Source organism: Polypterus senegalus, chromosome 4 (assembly GCF_016835505.1).
Source record: "Polypterus senegalus isolate Bchr_013 chromosome 4, ASM1683550v1, whole genome shotgun sequence".
Lineage (NCBI taxonomy): Eukaryota > Metazoa > Chordata > Cladistia > Polypteriformes > Polypteridae > Polypterus > Polypterus senegalus.
Window position 1 is genome coordinate 99,451,315 of NC_053157.1, and position 21,782 is coordinate 99,473,096.

General features: G+C 43.0%; 1 protein-coding gene across 2 annotated transcripts in view; it reads right to left on the minus strand.

The window, feature by feature from the left end:
- Window positions 1-21,782, minus strand: part of hgsnat (heparan-alpha-glucosaminide N-acetyltransferase) — a 376,297-nt gene that overhangs the window by 305,844 nt on the left and 48,671 nt on the right. For both annotated transcript variants that reach the window (XM_039751089.1, XM_039751090.1), the window contains exon 2: window positions 14,124-14,248. In XM_039751089.1, coding sequence (XP_039607023.1) covers window positions 14,124-14,248 — 125 coding nt within the window. The remainder of the gene's footprint in view (window positions 1-14,123; window positions 14,249-21,782) is intronic.

Sequence of the window (21,782 nt, forward strand, 5' to 3'; positions counted from 1 at the left end):
TGCAAAGCTCTGGCAGAGCATCTATCAAAGTCAGTACCGAAGATGTAGCAACGCCATACTGATTGTATTTTGGATCAAACACTTTTGGATTTATCAGAATCACTTTCGGGCTCACTATCTGATATAGTTTCAACACCTGAGGACAGATTGACTTACTCATCACTACTAATGAGAAGCTCCTCAACATCCTCACCATCACTGCTCATATCACTAGCAAAACCGTGCAACACTTGGGCTGCTGAAAAATGGTTCTTATGATACATCATTATTACGGAGGGGGTTACTGATCACACTTTGTTTTGATTTGGGAAAATGGTTCAGGGGATTAAAACATAAGTAGGCAAAAATCAGAGAGAAGAGGTCCGATACTTTAATAAAATTTACTTATTCAATTATAACATATAAATACATATGAATGGGTTATAGAAATAAATATATATGCTTAGAAATACATATTTATGCTTACAATAACATACATACATACAGTAACATACATCAAAAGACCCAGAGCCATCATCCTAGACCAGTAGACTGAGGGAGCCCGCATGTCAGTCTCGTCAGAGGATCAACCCATGTGCCTTTAATCAGATAAGACCGGGCGGTGTGCGCCTTTCCCCACGGTTGAGCGTCCAAAGAAACTGAGGGCGGAACCTTCCCTTATATACTAATTAGGTGTCCTTGCCCAAAAGCGGTCTACGTGGAAGCAGTGCATGCAGAAGTGATCAGTTTCTCACACCCCCTCCTTCCACGGGACACGGCGCTTTTTCCTTCTACTCGGCCTTGAGACTAGTGCCAGATACCAGAAGACACAGTAATATGCTTACATGTGAAAAAAGCCTCTCGAAGTGAAAAACAACTCCTTACATAGCCTTGGCTGTATCTTTAGAACATTCCCGACTGTTTCTCCCAAAACATTAGTTTCTATAGCTGATTCTGCGCTGAAGCGACTAACACCCATCTGCTTTCTTGATTCCCCCTCCCTCTCTTTATTTAACCTTTGCAGAGAAAAATCCTTCCATTACACACTTACAGGTGAGAGGAGAAGTCGCACCAACACCTTTGCCCATGTGATGCGCAGATGTTATGTTTACACAAGGCCCACCTATAACACTGCCCGAGTAATTCTCGGGACTTACACTGACAGTACTTTTATAGTCTGTACAGTTGCCTAAGTGACACTCAGGACTAACGCTTTTAGCACAGTTTTTGCAGCCCAAGTAATGCTCGGGTCTAATGCTAAGGGGGTTAATTAGCCATGAGATCCATCAGGCTATTAAAAGCAATCACTTCATTCAGCCTGGATCAACATGGTGTGATGACTAGGGAGGCCAATAAGCCCCAAACCCCACACAAGACAGTCCTGGGTCAAATAAAGGGTATTTATTACAAATACCTTGTATACACAAGTAAGAAAACAAGTTACCTCTTCTCCTCTTTCTCATCCTCTCCTCTCTCTACTGCATTGCTCTCCTCCAGTTGAGTGTTGCCTTCCTTCCTCCAAGCTCCAAATCACCTAGGGCCTCATGTATAATGCCGTGTGTAGAACTCACACTGTAACATGGCGTAAGCACAAAAGTGGGAATGTGTGTATGCACAGAAAAATCCAGATGCAGGAATCTGTGCAAACGCAAACTTCCACATTCTTCCGCTACATAAATCCCGTAAAAAGTAATGCATGTGCACGTGCCTGTTGTCCCACCCCAACTCCTCCAAGAATTACGCCTCTTTGAATATTTAAAACAATATAAATAGCCCTTACGCTCAGCGACCTGTGAAAAGACAATGGCAAAACCACGAGGAAAAATAGAACAATTTCAGCGAATAACAAGTGGAGGCAAGGAAAAACGTACTATTTGTTGGTTTAAACCAGCGCTTCCTGATTCATTTTACCCTCGCACCCCCTGTGATGGACGAGGCCGATTTCGCACCGCCTTGCTTTGAGAAGAAGTATGAAAAAATATGAGGAAAAACAGATCACAAATTGAAGCTTTATGAATAATGGATACTTTATTCGCCACCAATAATTGTTTTGGTAAAGCCATACTCAGTGAAATCCTCCTTCCATTTTGTAATTTTTTCACGACTAGCCATAATTAAATGAACGGTAAAAAAGTAAGAGCGAAGCGACGGTGACTTATTGAGGCAGGCAGGCGAGAGCACAATAGCACACGGGCTCGATGTAGTGCGTGTCAAGTCGATCTAAAATGCGCAGTCAAGATTCGAAAAAATATATCTTTTCAAATTCTATTTGGATATAAGTAGCTTCTATTTAGTTGACAGAAATATCTTTGGTAGGAATATAAGTTGAATTTAGTCTTTAAATTTCTATGGTGAAGAAAAATTAATGCAATTATGACTAAATTTAACTTGCATTCCTACCAAAGATATTTCTGTCGACTAAATAAAACTTGCTTATATTTAAAACTAGCAAAATACCCGCGCTTCGCAGCAGAGAAGTAGTGTGTTAAAGAAGTTATGAAAAAGAAAAGGAAACATTTTAAAAATAACGTAACATGATTGTCAATGTAATTGTTTTGTCACTGTTATGAGTGTTGCTGTCATACATAATACACACACACACACACAGTGGTACCGCAATATACATCTGCTTTGGAATAAGCCCAACTTGGTATACGTCCTGTTTGGACACAAAAAATTTTGCTTGGTATACAACCTTTGTTTGGAATACAACTCGCGTGCTAACCTTGTTTACCTCTCTCGAGACAAAGCTACGACTGCCCACGAGCGTAAGTGCGCCAGTTGCTAGCATTCAGTGAACAACCCGCGCTATAACTCTCTGTGAACTTTCACGTGTGTGATATAGAGGGTCCACAGCTCCTGTCAAAGTCCAGCTTTAAAATAAATAATCACCACGATCACAGCTTGCTGAGGGGACGTGGTGGTTATGTGGCTGAAGGTTGTCAGGGCGATTAGCTATGTGGGCGTTTCTCACCAAAGTGCACTTGTGAGGGACCGTCTGCATTCATGATTGTTCCTGGGGCTGCTTATCTTGATAAACAGAAGCACGAGTCAGCTAGAAGGGGAGTAAAAAGAAAAAAAAGACGGGAGGTTGAGTGAGTGAGAGAGAGACGGCTGCTTATCTTGATACACAGAAGTGCGAGTTGGCTTGAAGGGGAGTAAAAAGAAAGAACGGACGCGAGAGAGAGAGCGAGCGAGAGCGTGCATGGATGAAGTGGCTGAAGTAGGCAGAGCGAAGGTCAGCTGCAAGTAGGGCGACTCCCCAGTTGGGAAGCAGGCACCGTGCTTCTTTTTTTAAAGAATGCTTCCTGCTTTTAACTTCGTTGTTTTTAAGAAGACTTTTTTCTATTATTTTTAACCTCCATGTTTCACTTCTGATTTTATGGATTATTTATTGGAACTTTGGAGACTGCACTTTAATTTGAACACCTTGTTTTGTTAATTGTTTTAATAAAAGCACTTTGCACTTTTTCACCATCCCTTTGCTTTGTTGTTACCGATAAGGTTAGCAGCGAAGCACATTACCGACAGTGTAGGATTCAAGGGCTCAAAGTAGCAGAGGGGGTTGTTAATCAGTTTCAGCTGCTGTGGTGTTAATGAAATTAACAACAGATGCACTAGAGGGGCAACAATGAGATGACCCCCAAAACAGGAATGGTTTAACAGGTGGAGGCCACTGACATTTTCCCTACTCATCTTTTCTGACTGTTTCTTCACTAGTTTTGCATTTGGCTACAGTCAGTGTCACTACTGGTAGCATGAGGCGATACCTGGACCCTACAGAGGTTGCACAGGTAGTCCAACTTCTCCAGAATGGCACATCAATACGTGTTATTGCCAGAAGGTTTGTTGTGTCTCCCTGCACAGTCTCAAGGGCATGGAGGAGATTCTAGGAGACAAGCAGTTACTCTAGGAGAGCTGGAGAGGGCCATAGAAGGTCCATAACCCATCAGCAGGACCACTATCTGCTCCTTTTGGCAAGGAGGAACAGGATGAGCACTGCCAGAGCCCTACAAAATGACCTCCAGCAGGCCACTGGTGTGAATGTCTCTGACCAAACAACCAGAAAGACTTCATGAGGGTGACCCAATGGCCCCATGTCCTCTAATGGGCCCTGAGCTCACTGCCCAGCAGCATGCAGCTCAATTGGCATTCGCCATAGAATACCAGAATTGGCAGATGCACCACTGTGCTTTTTACAGATGAGAGCAGGTTCCCCCTGAGCACGTGACAGAAGTGAAAGGGTCTGGAGAAGCCATGGAGAACATTATGCTGCCTGTAACATCATTCAGCATGAGCAGTTTGGTGGTGGGTTAATGATTGTCTGGGGAAGCATATCCATGGAGGGTCACAAAGACCGCTACAGGCTTGACAAAGGCACCTTGGCTGCCATTTGGTATCAGGATGAAATCCTTGGACCCATTGTCAGACTCTATGCTGGTACAGTGGCTCCTGGTGCACGACAATTCCTGGCCTCATGTGGTGAGAGTATGCAGGCAGTTCCTGGAAGATGAAGGAATTGATACCATTGACTGGCCACCACACTTTCCTGACCTAAATCCAATAGAACACCTCTGGGACATTATGTTTTGGTCCATCCAATGCCACCAGGTTGCACCTCAGACTGTCCAGGAGCTCAGTGATGCCCTGGTCCAGATCTGGGAGGAGATCCCCCACAACACCATCTATCATCTCATTAGAAGCATGCACCGATGTTGTCAGGCATGTATACAAGAACACAGGGGCCATACAAAGTGCTACGTACAATTTTGAGTTGCTGCAATTAAATTTTTAGCAAAATGGACTAGCCTGCCACATAATATTTTCACTCTGATTTTTGGGGCGTCTTTGAATTCAGGGCACTGTAGGTTGATCATTTTCATTTCCATCAAACGATGTGGCATCCTTTCGTTCCTAACACATTACCCAGTCTATATCAGTATAGATATCCAGGAGAATTTCTTTTTCCCATTGAGATCTGATGTGTTTTCAAAGTGTTCCTTTAATTTTTTGAGCAGTATATATATACACACACACACACACACATATATATACAAACCGGATTCCAAAAAAGTTGGGACACTATACAAATGATGAATAAAAACTGAATGCAACGATGTGGAGGTGCCAACTTCTAATATTTTATTCAGAATAGAACATAAATCACGGAACAAAAGTTTAAACTGAGAAAATGTATCATTTTAAGGGAAAAATATGTTGATTCAGAATTTCATGGTGTCAACAAATCCCAAAAAAGTTGGGACAAGGCCATTTTCACCACTGTGTGGCATCTCCCCTTCTTCTTACAACACTCAACAGACATCTGGGGACCGAGGAGACCAGTTTCTCAAGTTTAGAAATAGGAATGCTCTCCCATTCTTGTCTAATACAGGCCTCTAACTGTTCAATCGTCTTGGGCCTTCTTTGTCGCACCTTCCACTTTATGATGCGCCAAATGTTCTCTATAGGTGAAATATCTGGACTGCAGACTGGCCATTTCAGTACCGGATCCTTCTCCTATGCAGCCATGATGTTGTGATTGATGCAGAATGTGGTCTGGCATTATCTTGTTGAAAATAGCAGGGTCTTCCCTGAAAGAGATGACGTCTGGATGGGAGCATATGTTGTTCTAGAACCTGAATATATTTTTCTGCATTGATGGTGCCTTTCCAGACATGCAAGCTGCCCATGCCACAAGCACTCATGCAACCCCATACCATCAGAGATGCAGGCTTCTGAACTGAGCGTTGATAACAACTTGGGTTGTCCTTGTCCTCTTTGGTCCGGATGACATGGCGTCCCAGATTTCCAAAAGAACTTGAATCGTGACTCGTCTGACCACAGAACAGTCTTCCATTTTGCCACACTCCATTTTAAATGATCCCTGGCCCACTGAAAACGCCTGAGCTTGTGGATCTTGCTTAGAAATGGCTTCTTCTTTGCACTGTAGAGTTTCAGCTGGCAACGGCGGGTGGCGGTGGATTGTGTTCACTGACAATGGTTTCTGGAAGTATTCCTGAGCCCATTCTGTGATTTCCTTTACAGTAGCATTCCTGTTTGTGGTGCAGTGTCGTTTAAGGGCCGGAGATCACGGGCATCCAGTATGGTTTTACGGCCTTGACCCTTACGCGACAGAGATTGTTCCAGATTCTCTGAATCTTCAGATGATGTTATGCACAGTTGATGATGATAGATGCAAAGTCTTTGCAATTTTTCGCTGGGTAACACCTTTCTGATATTGCTCCACTATCTTTCTGCGCAACATTGTGGGAATTGGTGATCCTCTACCCATCTTGGCTTCTGAGAGACACTGCCACTCTGAGAAGCTCTTTTTATACCCAATCATGTTGCCAATTGACCTAATTAGTGTTAATTGGTCTTCCAGCTCTTCGTTATGCTCAAATTTACTTTTTCCAGCCTCTTATTGCTACTTGTCCCAACTTTTTTGCGATTTGTTGACACCGTGAAATTTTAAATCAACATATTTTTCCTTTAAAATGATACATTTACTCAGATTAAACGTTTGATCTGTCATCTACGTTCTATTACAAATAAAATATTGACATTTGCCATCTCCACAGGGGGTGTCCGCCCTGGTTATGTTGGAGGCCACGGGTAAAGGGCTTAGAAGCCCAGCCCTGTAGGGACCAGTGGCCACCGCCAGGCGGCGCCCCGGTGCCTGAATATCCCTGGAGCCCAGCACTTCCACCACACCAGGAAGTGCTGGGGGGAAGACGACAGGGGACACCCGGACGGGTTCCGGGTGCGCAGCCAGCACTTCTGCCACACTGGGGCGTGGCTACGGAGGAGTGCCGGGAAACAGCTGGAGCCCATCTGGGTTCCTATTTATGGGGCCGCTTCCCTTCAGTCGTTGGCGGAAGTCGGGTGGAAGAGGACGGAGCTAGAGAGAGGACGTGAGGTGGCCAAGAGAGAGGCACAAGGACTGTGAGGCCTGGACATTTAGGGGAACGGTGCTGGAGGCACTGGGAATTGCACGGACTCTTGTTGTAGATAATTGTAAATAAAGGGTGTGTGGTGAACTTATGATGTCCGTCTATGTGTGTCCGGGTTCAAGTCCACAGTGGCGTAGCCGGCAGGATGCTCCACCTGAGTCAAGGTGGGGACCTGTTTTAGAAACAAATATTTCTGTGGACGACGCGGCGCAGCAGGAGCGGCATGTGCACAACCCCGCTGGAGCGGTTTACCCCAGGGACCGCCGCCGGACGGCAGAATGGCTATCCCCGGGTGCAGAGGAAGGAGAACGGGCGTCGCCTGAGTGCAACGGGCTCCGAGAGTCGCGCTGTTGCGAAGGGCGGCCCAGCCAGCATGGCGACACAGAAGGCCACACCGAGGCAGGGGCCTCGGAGTGATAAGATCCGGGAGGTAAGTGCCCTGCCCTGCAGTAATCGGCCCTTCGGGGTCGCACTTACCTTGTTTCCCACAGGGAGGGACGATCCGGATCCGCGTCCGTGGCAGGAGCACGCCGGGCCACGAGCTGTCAACAGCGCGAGGGCGGCAGCGGAGGAGGCTGCGAAATCGGAGCCGCTGCAGCTTGAGGGATTGCAGCAGCAGCGAGGTTTCCAGGAGGCACACCACCGCACCCAGAGCAGGGGAGAGAAGATGGCCGCGGGCCGGATGTCCCGCCCGCTGACAGGCACGGGATTGGCCGGTGTGTCTTGTGTGCCCGCCAATGACGGTACAGAGGCGGGACCAAGGAATGTCAGTCTCGTGCCGAGAAGAGACCAGATTGGGCCAGAGGGAGTGGCCCACAGGAGGCAGACAACAAGTATGGCTGATCGACAGGTAAGCCCACCAAGGTCTGTCTCCTTGTTTTCGCTGGTGGCTCTACACGAGCCGGAGGAGTCCCTTTGGCCCACAGAGTCGCCTTTATTGCAGTTGCTGGGTGCTTTCGTCGTCTGGCTAGAGCAGCTGAAGGGGAAGGCGGTTGCGTCGGGAGAGACGCCGTATGACGCGGAGGATCGGCGCAACACTGGAGCCTTTGGCCGACAGAGTACCGCGGGGAAGGTAGGTCTTGCGATCCCCATAAAGCATGAGGGGGGGATGCGCCGAAAACGGCCGTGACTTTGTTAAGGAGGACCGGCATCAAGTAGGCGATTTCCCAACAGTGGACGTGGCGGTGCAGACTGTCGGCGGAGCGAGGAGAGCGAGTACGCAGGGGCTGGCAGGACAGGGGCTGATGAGTGCACTGGGTCCTAGCGCCCTGCGCTCCAAGCCCGTGGCAGTCTCCCGTCGCTCTCTAGGGACGCAGACGGGGCTGGATTTGAGCTGTCACCATGTTCAGACCCAGACCGTCAGGGCATCCAAGAGAAGAGGGAGGAACCAAGGGGTGAATGCCAGTTCCTCCGATAGGAGGGGACGCTGCGCTGAGTGCGCGCGTCCAGTGAAGGGCCGTCCTCTGCGGAGGCAGAGGGAAACCCCTGGGCGGCTAGATGAGCCGCCTGCGAGAGAGGTCTAGCTAACACCAAGAGGACGGGCATGGAACCTGCGGCGGAGGAGCCAACCAGGCAAGTCGCGGGCTGTCGGTGGGGGGGGTGTGCACTGCCGCTACAGAGACCGACGGGACGCTCGGGTGAGCGTCCGGGCCTGTAAAAAGAGAAAAGGGAGGGCCAGAAGCACTGCCTGAAGCACCGATGAGCACTGGAGCCGACGTCGTTTGGAACCTGCCCTCCTGGAACAGGCCTCTCCGCGGAAAGCCGATGGTACCCCAGCTGGCGGGGACGGTGGAGGCGAGAGCAGCGCAGACCAGAGGGGCGCGTTGGCGTCGGAGGGGGTGCCGAAGTAGGGTGTCCCAAGGTGCCGCGTTGGACCCTGGGGACATAGTAGGACCCTCTCTGGGGACGTGCCGCTCAGACTCACGTGTCTTCGCCGGCGGTAAGGCACTGTGGTATCCGGCCCGCTCTGGACGCACAGGAGGACCGGAGGAGGGCTTGTGCCTCCTCCAGACCGCGAGGGGGCGTCCGCCCTGGTTATGTTGGGGGCCACAGGTAAAGGGCTTAGAAGCCCAGCCCTGTAGGGACCCGTGGCCACCGCCAGGCAGCACCCCGGTGCCTGAATATCCCTGGAGCCCAGCACTTCTGCCACACCAGGAAGTGCTAGGGGGAAGACGACAGGGGACACCCGGACGGCTTCTGGGTGCGCAGCCGGCACTTCCGCCACACTGGGGCGTGGGTACAGAGGAGTGCCAGGAAGCAGCTGGAGCCCATCCGGGTTCCTATTTAAGGGGCCGCCTCCCTTCAGTCGTTGGCGGAAGTCGGGTGGAAGAGGACAGAGCTAGAGAGAGGACGGGAGGCAGCCAAGAGAGAGGCACAAGGACTGTGAGGCCTGGACATTTGGGGGAACGGTGCTGGAGGCACTGGGAAGTGCACTGACTCTTGTTGTTGTAGATAATTGTAAATAAAGGGTGTGTGGTGAACTTATGATGTCCGTCTGTGTGTGTCCACAGTGGCGTAGCCGGCGGGATGCTCCACCTGGGTCAAGGTGAGGACCTGTTTTAGAAACAAATATTTCTGTGGACGACCCGGTGCAGCAGCGGACCACACACACACCTTTATTTACATTTATCTACAACAACAAGAGTCCACAATGTATGTATGTATATATATATATATATATATATATATATATATATATATATATATATATATATATATATATATATATATATGTGTATATATATATATATATATATATATATATATATATGTGTATATATATATATATATATATATATATATATATATATATATATATATATACAAGACTGCAAGGCAGGCACATTAATGAATCTTCATTGTTTGTTAATTTATTTTTATTTTCAAAGTTGTTTTTTTTTAATTATACTAGAGGGCTCTGCCCCCTGCTCAATTCACTCGTCCACCCTCGTGTTTGGTTTACTGAATATACAATTTAAAGAGATTGTTAGTTTCATGGGAGTTGTTACATATGCATTATTTTCACTTTAACTTTAAAACTTTTGTAAAAAAAAATACTTTATTTCCGGCCCCGTGGCATGGTTACATCTCTTTTTTGGGACATATAATGCTGCTCTCATTGTCTGGTGGTTCGGAAAGGGGCGGCTCAACGCATGCAAAGGAGGTGCTGTCGTATAATCTGCTGTCGCACTGCTATCAGTCTTCCATGCTGTACTCCGCCCTACCTCAATTGGACCCAACATTCACTTAAAACAAAAAATGCTTCAACCTGGCTGGGACACTAAAATACTTTCGAATTTCACTGCTTTCATATTCTTTACCTTTCTCTGCATGTGTATCACGCCATCGTTTGTTTGAGCTTTTCGAATTCCACTACTATCATAATCTCTTATCTGCCTTTTCTCTCCGCGCTACTCTTTCTTCTTTGCTTAGTCGTTGACATTTCATCTAGAAAGTATTATACTTATATGCTTTATATGTGCTGATAGCACAGGATGTGTGTGTGCTACGTGCCTTTACACGACTGAGTGCTCTTATTTGATATTATTTGCGTCTCGCGGGTCTTTTAAGTGCCTTCCGAGAACTTTCAAGAAGACTACGTCTTGTCGCCCTGGTTTTCCTTTCTAGGATTTTTTTTTTTTATAACAGAGATTTTCCTCAAACAATTAAAAAAAAAAACAAAAAAAAAAAACTTTCATTTCCCTCCCAGGCAACGCTGAGAATTTCAGCTAGTAAATAAATAAAAACATAATAATCCTTTGTGGGGCAACTGCAACAGAACACAGGCCAATGTTTAAATTGCAGTCTAAAACCTCCAATCTATTGTACAAAATTTATTCCTGTCCTAGTGGTAATCAGAAATTGTTTCAAGGACTGGCATGAAAAATAACTCTGAAAGCAAAGGTTTGGATGAGGACATAATATGTAGTCACTAACATTTTACTTGTTAATATCTTGTAAATTATAAATAGAGTGTTTTTTTTTTCAAAAAAATAAAAATATAACCAACTGCAATGCTTGTTTTTAGTGATTGTTTAGGTGCAAGACATGAATTATTTCCAAAATGGGACACCAAATACAGGCAGTCCCCGGGTTATGTACGAGATAGGGACCGTAGGTTTGTACTTAAGTTTAATTTGTATGTAAGTTGGACCAGGTACATTAATTTTAATAAATGCTATTGTTGACCGACTGTGCGGAAATTGGGCTACTGTTGGCCGAAGAAGAAGAAAGAGAAGAAGAGAGGGGAGACCTGTCCGAAGGCAGGAGGAAAGTAAAGAGAGTGGAACTGAGGGTAGGAACTTTGAATGTTGGCAGTATTACTGGTAAGGGGAGAGAGTTAACAGATATGATGGAAAGAAGGAAGGTTGATATATTGTGCATGCAAGAGACTAAATGGAAGGGGAGTAAGGCCAGGTGGATTCAAATTGTTCTATCATGGTGTGGATAGGAGGAGAAATGGGGTAGGAGTTATTCTGAAGGAACAGTATGTCAAGAGTGTTTTGGAGCTGAAAAGAGTGTCAGACAGAGTAATGATTATGAAGTTGGAAATTGGAGGTGTGATGATGAATGTTGTTAGTGCATATGCACTACACGTTGGGTGTGCAATGGGTGAGAAAGTAGATTTTTGGAGTGAGTTGGATGAAGTGACGAACAGTGTACCCAAGGGACAGAAAGTGGTGACTGGAGCAGATTTCAATGGGCATGTTGGTGAAGGGAACAGTGGAGACGAGGAGGTGATGGGTAGGTATGGTGTCAAGGAGAGGAATGAAGAAGGTCAGATGATAGTGGATTTAGACAAAAGGATGGACATGGCTGTGGTGAATACGTATTTTAAGAAGAGAGAGGAATATAGGGTTACATACACGAGTGGAGGAAGTTGCACACAGGTAGATTACATCCTACAGTGAAAGGGAAGGTCTACGGGATGGTAGTGAGACCAGCTATGTTATATGGGTTGGAGACGGTGGCACTGACGAGAAAGCATGAGACAGAGCTGGAGGTGGCAGAGTTTAAGATGCTGAGATTTGCACTGGGTGTGACGAGGATGGACAGGATTAGAAATGAGTACATTAGAGGGTCAGCTCAAGTTGGACGGTTGGGAGATAAAGTCAGAGAGGTGAGATTGTGTTGGTTTGGACATGTGCAGAGGAGAGATGCTGGGTATACTGGGAGAAGGATGCTAAGGATAGAGCTGCCAGGGAAAAGGAAAAGAGGAAGGCCTAAGCAAAGGTTTATGGATGTGGTGAGAGAGTACTGTACATGCAGGTGATGGGTGTAACAGAACAAGATGCAGAGGACAGAAAGATATGGAAGAAGAAGATCCGCTGTGGCGGCCTCTAATGGGAGCAGCCGAAAGAAGAAGAAGAATAAGAACAAGAAGTTGACCCACTGTAACCATGTGCTCTGCCAATGAATGATGGCGTTTCACCTCTCTCTGACCTTATTATTTCTACCTTATTTTCCATGGTGACCGTTTTTCTCTTCTTTACTGTATCACCAGCACTTGCATCAGATTTGTGTTTCAGAGACATTCTTGAAGGGTGAAGACAAAAGGTTAAGATGAGCTCTTCTGCAAAGCACTGTACACGCTATCACAGCAGGAAGGCACCCACCATCAACAAGTCTGATGTACTGACAAGAGACAACTTCCTGCTATGTGCATAACAGTACAAGCAGGCTTGCTATTGAGAATGAATGGGAGCAGCAAGGGGCAGTTCACCACCTGCCCACCACACAGTCACCTCCACTACAGTATACTGCCTGCAGCATCTGCCCACCGAGAACGAACACGGTGCGGCCAAAGGCAGGGAGTGAAGCACCCACCACTGCCCCCATTCAACAGGCAGCCACCCAATGCACTACAATGCTACCCCCCTGCCGCCCCGTTCACCCTCAATGGCCTCCATTCAGCCACAACCGGGTCACTGCTTGCAGCATTACCAGCCGCCCACTGAGAACAAACGGGGCAGCCGTGTGTGGTGGGCAAGCAGAGAAATGCCCCCATCCGCTCCATCCAGACTGCGTCCAGTCAGAAGCAGTGGTTGCAGTGGCGTAGTGGGCGGGCAGGCAGCGAACCCTCCCCCATCAAGCCTCCGTCCTATACACGAGCAATAGCTGTGGCACCAGTGACTATGGACCACGAGTCACCGCCAGGAGCCACCCAAGGGACACTACACTGCACGAGCAGTGAAAATCGCCCCCTCCAGCCTCCGTCCAGCCACCGCTTACAGTGTCCCCAGGCCGAAGATGACGGAGCAGCATTTACTGTGGTGCATGCATCGCAGCTGCGGCACTGTTCGTAAGTCGTAGGTTGGATGTCCATAACCTGGGGACTAACTATTTATAAAAAGGGGGACAACTTGTGCCAAGCAGTAAAACTTTGCAATGCTATGGGATATTAAATCTAAAATTGGTACAAGGATGGCTGACAGATTGGGGTACAAAAGAAAATTGATTCCACAGTTGTGAGTCACAAAATGTCTTGGTTAGCTACGATAAAATCCATTTTTTGAGAGAAAATGCCTTAATGTTTTGATTGTTTAATTGATACTGGTGTGAAAGATAAACGTTTATTCATATTAAGACTTTTTTTTTAAATTTTGGAGTGTTACACTTAACTGCTCTTCTTCCATTAACAGCTCATTTATACAAAATCAGAAAACAGTCATTGATTTTGGGTAAATAATTTAACTGCATTAACAGGATGTAAGGGGTTAAAGTGTTTAAGTCATTAAATTTTCTCTAAAAAGCCTGTATTATAAAATTCACTGCACAGTGAATTATTATATAATAAATACAACACAACAATTTTTTCAGGTCACCAACACAGTCTGTAGTTCTGTGTGAAACAAATTCTGTGAAATCTTCAAAACCATGAAAGCAGCAATGCACTTGTGAGTTTAATTTAAAGTACAAACATTGTAAAGGTATTAATCATAATGCATGTATTTAAAATTAGATGGGACAAAATATTAAACAAACTAAAATCTTAGATCATCCTGCCCTGATCTGTAAACAGAATGACTATGATGAAGTTGTATAACAAATCATGTCAATGTAGATTAAACAGTTTATCATACTTTTAATCTGAAAAATTCTATATGCACTATTTGTCACAACTATAAAAAGAAGGGAAATAAAACACAAATAAAAACTAATATCGATGATGCCATGGTATAAAATGCTTACATGATAGCAATGGTCACACATCCATGAAACTGTCAGATTTTCATTGAGAAGTTCATTGTGTATAGTCAGCAAGGCTTCATCCATCTTCAGTCCTTTAGGACTCTTCCTGTTGGTGTTATATGACCCTACAGATTAAAAATGGGTGGGGGGAAAAAAAAAATCATTGAGGATAAATACATTTAAAAACTAATTTGTTTAAATTCCTTTTACCTTATAAAGGGTTAGAAATTTAGTTATAGGAATAAAATAATAAGATATTACAATATATTTTATAGGCATATGTACACAATGTTGTTCGTGCTGAATGCATAGCACAGACTGATATAATAATTGTAGAAATACTAATGAGAAAAAAAAAAAACCCTAAAGCAAAATACCCCAAAATCTCAAAAATGCTGACAGATTTGACTGAAATTTGATGCCATTATAGAAAAAAAAAAATTATCTGACACGTTTGTCAATATTTATTGATATTTTGCTATGTATATACTCTGCACAGTAGGGCTGTGCCATATCATAGTGTCCACAATAACATTTGTATAAATTTTTACACGATTAAAAATAGTGTCATCTTGCGATATCAATGACACAGTGACGCGATACATTTACATTCCCTAGCGCACACAAAAATGACACCAGCCCAAACAGATCTCGGAGCGAGAGTAGTGTGTCAGCCTCAGATGATAATTAGTACCTAAAAAGGGATCTACTCTGATAGTATGGAACCACCAACAAAGCACAACACTTTGCAAAATACGCAAGAAAACTGTTACCACTAAATATGGAAACATAACAAACTTGTTTCACCACTTGAAACAAAAACCCACTGTCCAGTAAAAATCAAGCTATGAAGGCACGCAATGCGACACTAGCAGCTGGTGATGTGCAGCCAAAAAGGGAACAAATGGCTCAACTGAACATAGATGGAGCACTTGCTAGTTGCGCTTCATATAACAGGAAGACCAAACGGTGGATAGAAATTACTAATGCAGTTACATATTGTTTGGCCAAGGATAATAATTAAAAAGCTCAACCTAAGATTCATCTTCCCAGGTAGAAAATAATTGTTCAAAGACATCCTTGCCTGAGATGCATGAAGAATGCCATGACAAAATTTAGTTTAATTTAAATAAACCATCTTTATATCTATATATCTCTATATATATCTATATCTATCTATCTATATATCTATATAATTCATTAAAGCAAGACACCCATGGAAAGCACACCGGAAGGGGCGTGGATTCACTAAGCTGCACGCAAGAAGGAGCCACACCGGAGGTGAATCGCCATATGCAGCGTGTCTCATTTCATGGTATATCCAAATGATGTTTACCAAGTCATTAGGCTTATCAATGCTGGAACTAGGGCTGTTCGATATAACGATATATATCGGATGACAATATGAAAACGTCTATCGCTGCACATTACGCTATCGTTTGTTTCGTGGTGTCGCAAAATAAACTGTTTACGGCAATATTTTTTTCATTGTTTTGATGGCCACCACGTGGATGCAGACACACTAGCATGGCTGATGAAGACGAGGCAACACCAGGTAGCTCCACACAGAAGGACCTTGTTCCTAAACGAGGGCTACCTCTGTAGTATGGAGATGGTTTGGATTTGAAAAGTCTGACACGGACCAGAAAACGGTACTGTGCAAATTATGCTGCAAACCGATCGCTACCACAGACTCCAACACGACAAACCTCTTCTACACCTCCGCAAAAAGCACGTGAGCGAGCATGCAGAGAGTTTACAACTGAGAGGCAGGCCACATAGGATATTACAGTTGTAAAGGTACTATTTAAACGAGCATGTTAAAAGCTTGGAAGATTAATTGCTACCAAAACAATTTGCTTAAGGCATAATTTTCCCTGCAGCGTTTGCTGTCAGCGTTAATCTTGTTAAAATTATGTTTACGCCACAACTGCATTAACACGGCAAATCTCCGTTAACGAGTTACCGCGGATCGCCCCATGTTTGGGGATGGACGGCATCAACACGTTAGCGCCGTCCAGTCCCACGCACGGGGCGATCAACTGTAACTCATTAACGGAGATTTGCCACACTACGATGTGCAAATTAACATTTTACTAGAATGTAGCCTAAAAAATATTATATTTAATATTATATATTTAATATATTTTTGTCGTAAGCCTTACTGCTGCTACAGTTTGAAGTACAATGTTTACATTTGGTTTTGACAGTTAATGTTAGACTTGTATTTATTTTGTTTAAAGGGTTTATTGGCCTTATATAGTTTAGTTGTTAGTGCTTTGATCCTTTTATATTTAATATATGTTGTGAGAGTTATTGCTGCTACAGTTCACATTTTGTTTATGTCAGGCATTTTATATAGCAGTATTTTATATTGGGCCTTTAGTAATTTGTTTTTGAAAAGTGTTTTATATTTGATACATTAACATTTTATGTTTACATTCTAAGTCAAACATTTGCTCAAATGTTCTAAATAAAAGAACAGAAATAATTACAAGTTGAGTACTTCTCATTTTTGATTTTTTAATTTAAATGAAAAAAAGGAGTGGTGATTATATAAACTATTCACTGAATACAAAGAAAATGTACTATATCGTGATATCGGGATATGAAATGAAATATCGGGATATAAGATTTTGGTCATATCGCACAGCCCTAGCTGGAACTGTTTCATTATTCTACCTCATTTGATAATAATTAAAAAAAAGATGCAAGGCAACTGTTATTTAAGTTTTGACAGCATTTGTATTTAAATTTTTTTTTAAGTGTGTGTTTACATTTTGACTGAAAGTTTCTTTGGATATCTGCTGTTTGTATACATTTGTACTTAAAATTTGACGTCAATTTTGTTCGGTGAAAATATTATGCATGCTCCTGAAGAGGTACAAGGTTAAGTTACTTTAGTTAATGTTATTGTTAAACTAAAGTGTTAAGCAGTTGTGTTATAATTTTACTTAAGATTTCAAGGGAAAACAATTCATAACCAATTTCTGTGCTTTAATGTGACTTATGCTGTGTCACTACTATTGCACTATAATGCTGCTGCTGTTGGCACCTTGTGGCAATAGATTCACTCTTAGAATTAGGTAGTCTATCATCCATGACAGCAGCTCATTGGAAAAGAAGGATGGAAAATGTCCTTCATTTTGTTTGCTTTAATAAAATGCTGCTGCCTGCAACCACTGATAAAACATGCAGTATTTTTTACATATAGTCATAAATATCATTATCACAAATTTTCCTTGAAATACAGTGATCCCTCACTATATCGTGCTTCGATATTCGCGGCTTCACTCCATCGCGGATTTTAAATGTAAGCATATCTAAATATATGTCACTGATTTTTTGCTGGTTCGCGGATTTCTGCGGACAATGGGTCTTTTAATTTAAAGTACATGCTTCCTCAGTTTGTTTGCCCAGTTGATTTCATACAAGGGACGCTATTGGCGGATGGCTTAGAAGCTACCCAATCAGAGCATGTATTACGTATTAACTAAAACTCCTCAATGATATACGATGTGCTTCACGAGCGGTGTTTGATTGTTTGCTTTTCCCGTTCTCTCTCACTCTCTGACATGCTCTGCCACTGAGGGGGTGTGAGCAGAGGGGCTGTTTGCACAGAGGCTGTTTGCCTAGAAGATACGGAGGCTACTCTAAAAAATGCTGAAAGACTACCTTCACATTGCTCCCTCTTTGAAAATCGACCCCCTTCCCACCTCACAGTGCTGCAAACTCCATGTGAGAAATGTTGAACTTAAATACTGGCATATTAGTTTCTAATGAGAAAGTGCTCCACGCCCCTCACTCTTCGCATAGGTACATCCACTTCAAGCACTGCTTTCCATATACATTTCCACCTGTGGACTTAAAATGGGAACTACATATAACTGATGAAGTACTCTTCTTGAGTGAATGGTGTAAATGTCTGAAAATTGTAAACATTCAATAAAAATAATAGGTAACCCTGTACTGCTACATTATAAGACCCTATTTTAAGATGCCAGTCTGTTGGGTGGGACTTGAGACCGTGTTGAGAGGAATAGATGGTGGCCGTAAAATATGCAAATATTGGCGCCCAGAAACTTGAAGGGACGGAAACCTTCAGGGGAGACTGCAGAAAAAAGTAAGTATATACAGGTATATCTCTGCAGCCAAGAGCGCCAGATGAACAGCATTAAGCTGTGAAGAACAGGCCATAAATGGAGGATAACTGTTGTGGTCCATGGTCCATTGTATCCCAGCCAATACCCCCAGGCCGCCAGAGGGAGCCCTCACAGAGGCATGGAAGGTCTCCGAATTCCAGCAGAGCCTCATGGACATAGTAGTTTTTATGGACAGCCCTGCTGGATACCATGGGGGCCACCAGGAGCGCTATAGCAAGGCTTGGGGAGTGTTATTTGCCCTATGCCTCAGAAATACTTCCAAGTCATATAAACGGAAGGAAGAATGTAATTCCGGGGTGAGAAAAAAGGATTTTTATCTGACCCGGAAGTGATAAGGAATTATGGACTGAAGGATGAGAAACACTTCCGGGTCAGGAACTATAAAAGGACAATGGGAGCTCCCAGATGGCAAGCTGAGCTGGGTGGTAGGAGGGCAACACGTCTGGGAGTCGGAGGATTGGTTTATTGCAATTTAGTGATTAGTATTGTTTGGTTAATGAATAGTGTGGAGTGGAGGGTGCTTAGTGCACATTATTTTAATAAAAATAATTATTGTAGTACTTTTACCTGGAGTGTAGCGTGGTACCTGAGAGTTCAAGGGAGCAAAAGCACCCCCTATTGCTACACTGTCCACTTGGATTCTCAGGTGGGACTTTCTTCAGAAAGAAGCCAGGCTCCGAGGACGGAATACTGGAGTAGACTTGTGGGACAAACATATGTCCTGGGAGCGGAATCATAAAACATGATTCAGCAGAATGTGTTACATGCTCTGGGGCCAGGACACCAGAGCAAGTTGCAGAGAAGTCTTTGGCATACATCTGGGATTAGAACAGCAGAGTGGGGTGTAAAGGCATTTGTGGTGTGCTCCAAGGACGAAACCAAAGCTTCCCAGTGTTAACCTTCCTCTAATGGAAGGTAATGACTTGATGTAAACAGTTCCCAATAAAGTTTTTCCAAGTGTTTTGATTTGTAATAGACAAACCATCAGTTCAAACTCCAGTAAGTATTTACCCTGTGTTAATTTCCTTTACCCCACTACTATGGCTCATTATAATATATGCTCAAATTTCACATTATTTCTACCGACTACTCATTTCAATTTATAAGAATACACTCATTTCTGATGGAAGATCGCAGGAATCCTCAGGTAGAGGAGTTTTTTCATTGGACTGGCTGGCCCATCACTGACAATGAAGAATGGCCAATAGGGGGAGCAAGCTTGATGACCGAGGTCTCCAGAACAAATCCAAATCCTATTATGCAATATCATCTACTTTTGAATTCTGCTCTGTACGTGTATTATTTCTACTGCACTATTATACCGTATTGAGGATCACTTGTGGTCTGTTCTATGTATTGTATTTATCCCTTTTGACACTCACTTTTAGGACTTGAGTGAAAATCTGATGATGTTTAAGGTCATATTTATGCAGAAATATAGAAAATTCTAAAGGGTTCACAAACTTTCAAGCACAACTGTAGCATGTTCAAGAGTAAGCAGCTCAAGTTACCTAATATTATTATTAATATTTCACTGATACCTTTATTCAAGGCAACTTAATATTTACGATAAATATGGTTACATTTAAATTTCTTTTTCCATTTGTATCATGGGCAGGTAAAGTGACTTGCTCATGGTTACACATTATCACAAGCAGGATTTTAACCCAGTACTTGACAGTTTGAAATCCTAGTTCAAAAGTCTTAACCGCTTTGCCTACCAATAATTTCAGCGTTTGGTTTAAAAAAAAACAAAAAAAAAAAACTTATATATACATACACATATACACACACACACATATATACACATATACATGCACACACACAAATATACAGAAAAGTACTTAGTTAACAGGAGTAGATGAATCAGTAGCCCAGACCCCCAGGACTACCAGTTTTTTATTCCAGACACTCTAAATTACAGACTCATAAGGTCTGGCGGACTGCAACTATCACTGACGTAACTAGTATTTTCATTCATAAATATCAAAATATAATGCAAGGCTTGAATTTTAATGTGTGCCAGAGATGGGGATCACCACAGTTTAACAACAAATGAGGTTTATAATCTTGGGGGGATTTCAGCATAATATTTATAAAGAATGATACATTAAAAACTACTTGACTTACCTTAGTATGTGCAAATTCTAATTTATTCTCTGAAATTGTGTCCAGTAACCAAAAACTACCACTTAAAACCCATAAAAAATACACAAATTAAAGCACTACTATATACAATATGTACTGTTGAATTAGTATATTACAAGACAGTTTAAATAGAAATATCTTGAATCAACTCTTTAAAGCTGTTTTTCCAAGTCTGGTATATCAGTGAACCAAATAGTTAGGTTTAAAATATTTGCATCATTAGCTGGTTAAAAAATATTACTAAAGAGTAAAATTAAACCATTAGTTAAATAATTCATATTTCAAATGTCAAAAGCTTATGGTGCTTTAATTTTCCAAATCTTTCCTTCCTTTTTCTTTCTTTTACATTTTGTCCTAACTTTAAAAATCAAACTGTGTGAAATCAAACTTTTCAGTTTTACATTAATCCTCTATTTTAGATCTCCTATAAACACAGCCTTTGTTATGCTGCTTTCAATAATTTCTTCCTTGAATGATTACTTTTTATCAATTCTTAATCCAGTGTAAAAATCAAGAATTTAAAAGTTATGTAGCCTGTCGTTATTTGTACAAAGTGTTTGGCAGAATAATCTAAAAAAAAGAACTCAGCTACTGAAAACTGAAAATGTGTAACTTTTTCTGAATACTTTATCAATCTTTCCAAATTCCTTCAGGAACTGCTATATAGCCTAGCATATAAAAATGGTATGCAAGTTAAATATACTTACATTAAACTGTAAAATGAAAATTAAGTTCAGTCTCACATGAAACAGAAGCTCTGTTTTTACAGTTCAAAAATCAAGGAACCAACTTTTCAAGAAAACTTTTATTAATAAAAGTTGAATATTTGAAGAAAAAAAAAATGACTGTGTGATATAGCGGGTCCGCGGCTCTAAAAGAATTGCCAGTTTTTAAAATAAATAATTGCTGCAATCACGGCTTAAGGAGGGGTCATGGTAGTGTGGCCAGAGCGGTTCCCAGGTGCGATACAGGAGGGGGCGTTTCTGCACTGAAGTGCACAAGTGCAGGATCGCCCATGTCTGTAATTGATGCTGGGATATTCACCACACCTGTGCTACGTCCCCAATTATAAGTAGTAGGAGCTTGAGTGCAGAGGGAGGGAAGAAATGAGAAAAAGAGAGAAGTACAGAGGTTAAGGGAGGAAGAAGGCAGAAGGAGCAGAGAGCCGGTGCAGGAGCAAGCAAGCAAGAGAGCGAGAGAAAGCAGTCTCACTTGGTATGGCAGGCAACTTGGAGGAGAGCCCCTGAAATGGGTATTTGGCCAATACTCGGGGTTGGGGGGAGAGGGTGTTGATGGGTTTGATGGTTGAAAGAAGCGGTCGCTCCAGCTGAGCAGTTTTAGGAGTTTA